At 49.3% G+C, this 10,072-nt stretch overlaps 1 protein-coding gene across 1 annotated transcript; it reads right to left on the reverse strand.

Annotated features, from left to right (window-relative positions):
- Window positions 1-746: 746 nt before the first annotated feature.
- LOC112075811 (chromodomain-helicase-DNA-binding protein 9) lies at window positions 747-9,692 on the reverse strand. Its single transcript, XM_070441080.1, is given in 15 exon segments — window positions 747-1,764; window positions 2,204-2,308; window positions 2,396-2,545; window positions 2,831-3,064; window positions 3,397-3,545; window positions 3,796-3,993; window positions 4,882-5,155; window positions 5,370-5,536; window positions 5,698-6,606; window positions 6,879-7,084; window positions 7,255-7,513; window positions 8,346-8,394; window positions 8,576-8,633; window positions 8,995-9,112; window positions 9,542-9,692. Coding segments are annotated over 15 exon segments (4,017 nt in total). The 5' UTR covers window positions 9,678-9,692; the 3' UTR covers window positions 747-759.
- Window positions 9,693-10,072: the final 380 nt, after the last annotated feature.

The raw sequence follows: 10,072 nt of genomic DNA on the forward strand, positions 1-10,072 counted from the left end.
GATGGTTTGGGATGAGTTGGACCACAGAGTGAAGGAAAAGCAGCCAACAACTCCTTCAAGACTGTTGGAAAAGCATTCCAGGAGAAACTGGTTGAGAGAATGCCAAGAGTGTGCAAAGCTGTCATCAAGGCAATTTTTTGGTTACTACATGATTCCCTATGTGTTATTTCATAGGTTTGATGTCTTCACTATTATTCTACAATGCAGAAAATAGTAAAAATAAAGAAAAACCCTTGAATGAGTAGGTGTGTCCAAACTTTTGGCTGGTACTGTATGTGTGTACATTTCTAATAGATACATAAATATATTTATATATTCATTAGGCTCAGTCTTCATCGCTGGAGTCTGATGACCCATCAGATGATGAAGAAGAGCTCCCAGACTCTGATGAAGAAGATGAATCCGCCTTCCCCGAGCCTTCTGGACCACTGTTCTCCTCCTTGTGTTCCCCTGACTCCTCCCTCTTGTCACCAAGACTCTCCTCTTCCTGACACTCTGGTGTTCTCCTTGGCGACAGAGGTTTTGAGGGGGCGGTCTTAGAGGTCTTAGTGGGCTTGTRGGGTTTGTGGTCACTGTTTGAGTCACTGTGTGGCGGCTGTGTGGTGGACACAGGAAGGTTAAGGCCTGGAGTGAGAAGCATCCCTGGGTAAAGCATACTGGAGAGTAACAAGGGGTTAAGAGACAGAGGGTGACTGGAGGCTGCCTGGGCAGCAGAAGCACTTAGTGGGGTGGTGNAATATATTTATATATTCATTAGGCTCAGTCTTCATCGCTGGAGTCTGATGACCCATCAGATGATGAAGAAGAGCTCCCAGACTCTGATGAAGAAGATGAATCCGCCTTCCCCGAGCCTTCTGGACCACTGTTCTCCTCCTTGTGTTCCCCTGACTCCTCCCTCTTGTCACCAAGACTCTCCTCTTCCTGACACTCTGGTGTTCTCCTTGGCGACAGAGGTTTTGAGGGGGCGGTCTTAGAGGTCTTAGTGGGCTTGTRGGGTTTGTGGTCACTGTTTGAGTCACTGTGTGGCGGCTGTGTGGTGGACACAGGAAGGTTAAGGCCTGGAGTGAGAAGCATCCCTGGGTAAAGCATACTGGAGAGTAACAAGGGGTTAAGAGACAGAGGGTGACTGGAGGCTGCCTGGGCAGCAGAAGCACTTAGTGGGGTGGTGGTGGAGGTGGTGGCAGAGGAACTGGAGGGGGAATGGACACTGGGAATGCGGCCATCTCCGTCCCTGCTTTGACCTTCTGTCCTTTCACCTTTGGTGTCCGAGGTGTGGGAGAGGCCGTGGGAGTGGGAGGAGGAGGGGGCTTTGGAGGAGGCAGATGAGGGCTCCCCTCCTCCTCCTTTTCTGCTTCCCTTCCTCCTCTTCCTCTGCTCAGCTCCCCCCGTAGTGTCCTGTGGGGGCTTTCCCAGCAGACCCCCCATGCTAAGGAGGTTGGGAAGCCCAGCCATACCAGAGAGCATCATGGGAAACATGGCGGCCAGGTTGTTAGCATCGGTGGGCAGGCCCATGAGGCCGGCAGTGAGCTGCAGTGACTGGAGACTTTGGAGGTTCTGCTGGAAGGCCTGTAGACTAGATAGATCCATGCCAGAGAGGAGGCCGTTGGCCAGCAGGGGGTTGAGGCCCAGGGATGGGGCCCCCTGGTTGGCTGTAGCTGCAGCCTTGGCCAGGGCGCTCTTGGGCCTCCGTCCACGCCGACTCACCTCCTCTGGTACGATGGGTCCTGTCAGGATCCGGTCAAACATGCTCTCTGGGAGGTAGCCCTGAAGGACAGACAGGGTTAGCACTCTAATCAACAACTTCATTAGATAACCACAGTTAGAAACTGGGTAGTTCCGGCCCCGAATGCTGATTGGCAGACACCCGTGGTATGTCAGACCGTATACCACGGGTATGACAAAACATKTMTTTYTACTGCTCTAATTCCGTTGGTAACCAGTTTATAATAGCAATAAGGCACCTCAGGGGTTTGTGGTATATGGCAAACCATATTGCGTTGTGCATAAGAACAGCCCGTAGCCGTGGTATATCGGCCATATACCACAGCCCATCGGGCCTTATTGCTTAACTATAAAACAGCTACTGCACTGACAACTAGCCAAGCTAGATACATGTAGTTCTATTATTACTCTTTTATACACGTCAAGTAGACTTGTGGGGTGTTCTACAGCATATGAAGGAGGTAAAGGCTATCAGACTTACCGACTGCTTGACGACGTCGGCCCACTCTGGTGGAACCCCRTACTCTGGGTTCTCCTGAAGAAACCGACACAGGTCCTTTAGAGGGGGGGCGAAGGCCCCACCAACCTGGGGAGAGGACAGGAGGACAACATGAGACAAAGTAGAAGTTGTACAACACACACACACACACGCACAAGTCTACTGCCGCCTCACCTTGCGTGCATTTCTCCTGTTGATGATCTGGACCCTCTCCTCTCCTGTCAGACTGTTGACATCGATCTTGTTGGGGTTTCTGCAGCGATGCCTCTTCTGCTTGGGTCTACCATCCTGCTGGAACTGCTCCAGCTGCCTCTTATTCACTCCCTGAGGAGGAGATGGGAGGGTCAGGGATACAGAGGTTCAACTACAGGACTACATACAAAACAATATCTACTGTCAATGAAAATCATGGTTGAGGTCAATTGCATTTTGATTCAAATTGCAAATGGAATTTCTGTTATTGTCATGAACTGACTGAATGGAATTGCCCATAACCCTGACGGATGTCTATTGTAGTTGTACAGTATATTCACAGCCCTTAATAAACCCTGGGTTAGGGATAGAGGAATGGAGAATCAGAGGGTGAGGAAGAGGAAGGGAGGGACTCACAGGGATGAAGGCCCCTGTGTCGGCCACAAAGCCTGGGTGTTCTTTTAGCCACAGCTCCAGCTCCCTCCTCCTGGGGGCATCGTCTCCGGCCAGACGGGTCCCATCTTTCAGGTTGATGACAGAGACCCTGCTCTCTGTGTCCATAGGGCCCTGGCCCCCTAGGGGGTTACCCTGCCCTGAGGCAATAGACAGCCCAGTGCCAGCCTGACCCATACCACCCCACGCCGGGGGCACCTGGAGATGCAGGGTAGACATCATCCCATCAGTGAATATCAAGTGGCTAGTGTTTGTATAGGCATGCTAGCATACCCCTCATACGGCCTCCTATACTTCAGTACACACAGTACATCCTATATTTTATTTTCAATTGCTAGGTAAACACATTTAGGCATACTCTTCAAACTTTAAATATCTCTTAAAACCATGCAATCACATGTAGCTTCTCAGTACCCAGTGTTTAAGGACTAAATGTTGAAGGACCTAAGATAGCAAGATAGGAGTGAGATGATTGACAGGGAAGACGTAGAGCCCCAAAGAGAAGAGAGAAAAGTACATTAAGATCTTACGCTTTCAGGCACGGCTGGTCCTCTGTTCCTGTTCATAAAGAGCAGGTCCATCCCCTCCACATTCTTCCTCCTTCCTCTCCTCCTCTTGACCACTGGCTGGCCGTCCATACCTCCGTTCAGCTTCATCTGACCCGCCAGACCTGTAGAGGCTGGAAACACACAAACAACATGTCCCAGATTAAAACAGAAGACTAAAGCAGTACACACCATCACAATCATGAATGTACAACATTTGGGGAAATGTATCTTTGCTGCCATCTAGTGATACCAAATAAAAAGCACACAGTTTAGCTTTGAGATTTCTCATGAAGGGTATCAGGTATGAACTTTCAATTGTATAAACTAACAATACATTGCTGTAAAAACAGGACTTTGTGGTCAGCCCTAGTCTGTATGTACCCTGTGGGAAGCTGGCAGCCTGGGGCTTGGTGAAGTCAGCCAGACTGGTGTCTGAGGCACTCTGGAGCTCATGGAGCCTTGTAAGGTACTGCTGCTGGCTCAGGGGCCCCTCCTCAGGCTCCAGGGGCCTCTTCAGGGGCTGGCCGGGCCCCTGCTTCTGGAAGGTCAGCAACCCCCTCTGCTGCAGAGAGAAGAGGACTGTCAGTCAATTACACAGAAACACGAGTCACACTGTCATGATGGCATTGGAGCCCCTTCTACAGAAAAAAAAAAATAACCAAAACATAACAGAAAAGGGAGTGGTCTAAGTCTTGTTTTGATTTTCACTGCATTGGCACAATACTTTGTTGGCTTGTAAGGCTTCGCTCTAAGAGCATTCTGTATTTTTGGAAGTTGGAAGTAGGGATAGTTATGGGTAGGGACACAGCATATACTGTAGCAGCTATAAAGCATATAGGGGAAGTTGTCTAATGCAATGTCAGGAGTTTACTGAAGGACTATGTCACAGGGAAGGCTCCAGCTTTCAGCATATTCCTTATTAAGGTCAAGATTCCAGCCAAACCGGTCAGGAAACCCCAGGCAACCCTGTAGCAGCAGTCAGTGGCCATTTTTATTGAATATTTGACACCAAATGCTCCTCCCTCTGTTGCTATGCAATGTAGGCTCATAGCTAGCTACTGTAGTATTAAAGCAAGCAGGAAGCAGCCTGCATTGTTAATAGCCAGCTGCGCTATCAGCCCCATTAGAGAACAGAACACCCACAGTACTAGAGCCCCATCACAATCCCCCACAATAGCGAGCCAGCCCCATCTCATCAGATCAACCCTCTCAAACCCCAGTGTCTCTCCACACTAAGCTTCTTATTAGGTCCCATCCATGAATGACTGATAGTAAAAATGTAATTACAGCCCAGATCCCAATCCACATAGAGGTGTAGAAATTAAAGAGAGTATTTACATAAACAAATCAGTATGTAGGCAGCAGCCAAACAACAAATAAAATCCCCAACAAAACATGCTGGAACACCACAATTAGGGTTGGAAGTGGTGTGGGTCTACGAGAGGGGAGTAACGGAAATCAACATACTTCATTCATTTCACTTGAGAACTCCTTTTTCTCCTGCAACATGCTTCTTCACCTTTTGAACCCTGAGGAGGAGACCAGAGGGGTCCTCTGAGGCCGAGGCGGAAGCTGAGCAGAGGTTGCTGCTGTTGTTGGCCGCAGCTGCATTGTCCAGCAGCTTGGTGGTGTAGAAGGAGGCTACGGCCCCTCCTGCCTCGTACGACCGCCGKGCCCCCGGCCACTTCCCCTTCAGCACTGCTTGGCAGATACTGTCCAGACGGTTGATCATCACACGGTCCTACAGGGGGACAGGGGACATTATAAAACAAGTTGTTTGGATCCTGGATGCTGATTGGCTTTTGCCCGGACTATATCGTCTGGTGGAAGGATGAAATAAAACTGGATTATCGTGAACAGCACCCTCCTAAGGGCTGTTTCAACATGGTTGGGATTCTCAGGAAACTAACTCAGCCTAGAACTGAAACACAAAGAGGTTTGGTGTGTGTGTTTACCTTGGGCCAGTAGGATGCAGCCAGCATGTATCCTCCCTGGAAGGGGTGGTGGTGGGAGTTGTTGCTGCCGTTCTCTGTCACGTGACTGTCCTGCATCTCATCCTGAGTGGTGCTGAGAGACGCCACACTGTCTTCGTCAAATCCCTTCACGATGGCCACTGTCGGGACTGGAAGAACATGCAATATAACTCTACTTTAGAAAACCTCAAAGTATACAACACAACTTCAGACAGCCTAACTACCTTGGTAAAATTACAACATTGATTGCCTCAACGGTACTGTAAAAGTCTTTCACTGCAAGAACCAAAAGAATAATAGCAGCACTCACCCTTGGTCTTTCCTTCCTCTCCCTCACTCTCACTGTCAACAGAGGAAGATGAAGATGAGGAAGAGGAAGATGAGGAGCCTGATGAGCAGGATGAAGATGAAGAGGAGCTGGATCCGGAGCGTGAGGAGGAAGAGGACGACGATGACGATGATGAAGAAGATCGTGATGAAGAGCTGGAGGAGGAGCCGTCCGAGTCGGAGTCTGATGCTGCAGAGGCGGCTCGTCTGGCCTCTCTTCGACTTCTTTTATTGGCTTTCTTCTCTTTCCTGGCGGCTGAGTTGGGTGTGAGTGGCTTGGTCCGTGCCGCCACCATGTGGCTCTCGTTCTCTCCTTTCACCACCCCCAGGTCAGGCTTCTCCTCTATCCCTGTAGGGGTGAGAGGGGCAGGCTGGGGACTCCACCTCTCCCCCTCCACCTGACCCCCTCTCTCCATGCGCTCCTCCCCCTCCGAGGGAGGTTCTTCTTTGGGCACTGCCCCCAGGATGTCATCCCTCTCCCTCTGGGCTGGGGCAGGCACAGGGCACTCTGCCAAGGCTGGGTCTCTACTAGCCTGGTACTGGGGGTTCAGGAGCGGAGTAGGGGTCTGGGATGGCTGTTGGACTCCTTTATTCTGGCTGTAGTTGCGCTGGGCAGCCATGAAGCAGAGCTCTGGGTCTCGGAGGATGTGGTAGTCTGTGCGGCTGACGCCGTGCTTGGCGGCCCCGATTAGGAGATCTCGGTCGTGGGTACCGGTCTCCCACCACACGGGCAGGTCCGAGCCCAGCTGGCACAGGGGCAGGCGCTCATAGAGCGAGGGGTGGCGCAGGACCTGTTCCCTGACCTGGCGTAGCAGCTCTACTCTGTAGAGGGTACGAGATGCACGCTCCTCTGTGATGGGCTGAATGGACAGAGAGGGGTCCACCGCTGTGTCTAGAGAGAGGGAGAGAGAGAATAAGGTTGTCTGTGAACTGTGAACTCATTCCACTCGCTGTTTAACTTTCCATTGATCGTTAACCTTATCACTTGCTTGTTTCCCCAGCATTTCCTGAAATCATTAACCTTGACATACTGTAGCACATTATCAGCAGGTATTATTAGTAAGCACACAACTCCTCTAATAAACAACACAGTATACAGCTTATAAGTATATTGACTTCCACACCTTTTCTACAGGTGGCACAGATGAACAGTATCTCTCTCACCTCCTTCTCTGGGTGGCAGGCGACACACTCTCCTGCACATGGCAGTGAAGGCCCACAGGTACTTCTGCAGACTCTCGTCTGTCTTCTTGTGCAGCCGAGCCATGGCTCTGAACTTGGTCCAGTCGAAACGGCCCAGGTCTGGGTCAAACACCACACCAAAGGTAGACACCACACGGTAGAAATCAGCTTCCTCTCGCCTCGTCCATCTGGGGAGAGGGAGGGAGAGAGAAACAGAGAGAAAGAAAAATAGGGGTAGAGATAGAGATATACACAGAGAGAGGGAGGAGAGAAAGCGGAAGAGAGAAGGAGACAGTGGTATAAGTTATAGACCGTGGCTAATTTTAAGATTCTGTCCAGGCCTTGCAGCTTCACTCACCTCTGCTGGCGTTCTATCTTGGCGGCCATCTTTGGGTTGATAGTGTCGTTGAGGGTGGGTGGCAGGGGGCACAGTGAGGGCGTGACCTGGGTGGTGTGCTGCGTCTGGGTCTGGTGGATGTGGAGGATCTGTCTGGACTTGGTGTAGCGCTGAGAGGCTGTGATCAGACGTCTCAGTCTGGCTGTTAGTACTGAGGAGGAGGGCCAGTAGGCTGCATCTCCTCCTCCACCTAACCCCTCCATCATCACTGGAGCACCCTCTGCAGAGCACACATACACAACACACACATTGTTTAACCGGGGAGAACGCTTTTTAAGTTGTTTTATAGTAGTGGAAGAAGTTGTAGTAGTTTCAGCAGTAGTAGCACTAGTAGTAGTGACTGTTTGTAATAGTAGTGACTGGTGCTAGTAGCAGTAGTAGTAGTTGTTGTAATAGTAGTGACTGGTAGTAGTAGTACTGGTGGTGACTGGTAGTAGTAGTAGTAGTAGTAGTAGCAGTAGCAGTGACTGGTAGTAGTAGTACTGGTGGTGACTGGTAGTAGTAGTAGTAGTAGTAGCAGTAGCAGTGACTGGCAGTAGTAGTACTGGTGGTGACTGGTAATAGTAGTAGCAGTAGCAGTGATCGGTAGTAGTAGTACTGGTGGTGACTGGTAGTAGTAGTAGTAGTTTAGCAGTGACTGGTAGTAGTAGTACTGGTGGTGACTGGTAGTAGTAGTAGTAGTAGTAGTAGTAGTAGCAGTAGCAGTGACTGGTAGTAGTAGTAGTAGTATTAGTAGTAGTGGTGACTCGTAGTAGTAGTAGTAGTAGTAGTAGCGGTAGCAGTGACTGGTAGTAGTAGTATTAGTAGTAGTGGTGTTGACTGGTAGTAGTAGTAGTAGCAGTGACTGGTAGTAGTAGTAGTAGCGGTAGCAGTGACTGGTAGTAGTAGTAGCAGCGACTGGTAGTAGTAGTAGTGCCTTGTAGTAGCAGTATTTGTAATAGTAGTAGTGACTGGTAGTAGTGACTTGTAGTAGATATTGTAATATGATGTGTATTGGTTGTGATAGTACAAAAGCTGAGTAGAAAGAGACTGAATAGAAAGATGTAACTGACCTCCAGGGTTGTCTGTGACAACCAGGTCTCCAGGAGAGGAGGCGTCATCCTATGGAGGAGAGAAGTGTGTGTTCAAACACTGGACACAGTACTGGACACAATAACACTCAAAACAACCTGTATTGTCTAGTCTCTACAGGGCAGAGAATACACATGCCAGTCAGTGTGTACAGCAGCCTTATCTGTTGCTGTGCTGGCTCTGTTCTGCCCCCCCTTCGTTGTGGCCTCACCTCCATATCGTCCTTCAGCAAGGCTGGGGCAGGCTTGTATTCTGGGTCATCCACGTCCCTGCAAACACAGATAACAACCGTCAGTCAGTCAGCCAGCCAGTAAGTCAGCCAGTTATTCAGTCAGTCAGCAAGGGCCACACAAGGTAACAGACAGGGGAACTTGCAGGCAGCTCCTAACAGCTCTGAACTAAACACGGACTCAGATTCACTTCAGAAAAGGTTTTAACAATAATATCAGTTTCTAGTTTCTTTCTTTTCTATCATAGCTTTATGACTGGTTATAAAAAGTGTTACAACTGAAACTTTTTAAGTGTGTCATTGTGTGTCTAAGCCCTGTCTGACTCAGTGGAGGAGACTGACAAGCTAACTAGCTGACTCAGTCAATCAGTCAGTCAGCCATGATGTGTAATGTTACCTACCCATCCATGAAGTCATTGGCTCTCTGTTCAGCAGCGATGGCCTTCTCGTCTGGCCGGCCCACTCGCTCTAGGAAGCAGAAGGCAGGGTCTGCACGCACCGTGTTGTACTTCTCATAACCTGTATGAGTGGACCACAGTGGAGAGGTAAGCAAACAGAGCTTAGAACTTGGAAACTTGAAGAGATAAAAAACAAACATACAGATGGCCACTTTCCCCCAAAGGTGAGTGTGACAGCTGTCATCCAGTGTAAACTACATCCCCATGGAGGAACATGAAAACACCTACAGTACATTTTCCACATGACACTAACTCAGAATTGTACATACTATACCGTATCTGATTAATTCCCCCTGACCCGTTTYCACTCTCTACATTTGTCTAGGCTCTGTTCCTATATCCATTCTAGTAAACCCACTTAGAATACATGCCCAATACATGACTTTATGCTAAGTGTTATGTTAGTATCGTAGCCCTAGTATCACACATTCCTAGTTGTCTCAGGCCTGTGGGTCAGTTAGTACATCCCTGGTCCCCGTTGTCGACTCACCGTGCTTGTAGACCCCCAACAGCAGACACTTGTCAGAGATGTTGTCCCACCACAGGGCTGGTAGCTCAGAGCTGTCGGGCTCAGGAACCCAGATCTTGATCTCACTGATGAGGAGGAGGGGGTGTGGACAGAACATAACATGTCAGGAGGAACAGGTCTATATATGTATAGCATGGGGGACTCATGGGTACTATGACAGCTGGGTTTCCATTCAGAAATAGATTCTCAGATAAGCAACAGCATGGTACTCCCAAAACCATGAGCTCAGATAAGACTTTTAGGTCAGCATCAAGGCTGAAAATGTCTTTGGGGACTAAAAATACTCAACGTTTTTCCTCACCCACTTCTGTATTCCCTCCTCAATAGTATTGGTTCTGAGAAGCTGCTGATCCATCTTTAAACAGCAGGTGGAGTGACTAATGACTTTCCCCTGAGTCTGACTAGCTGTGCCATTCTTTATACATGGACTTTCCTTCCCTGAGTCTGACTAGCTGTGCCCTCCACTTCAGGGAAGGAAAGTCCATGTATAAC

This window comes from Salvelinus sp. IW2-2015, unplaced genomic scaffold (assembly GCF_002910315.2).
Source record: "Salvelinus sp. IW2-2015 unplaced genomic scaffold, ASM291031v2 Un_scaffold3413, whole genome shotgun sequence".
Taxonomy (NCBI): Eukaryota; Metazoa; Chordata; class Actinopteri; order Salmoniformes; family Salmonidae; genus Salvelinus; species Salvelinus sp. IW2-2015.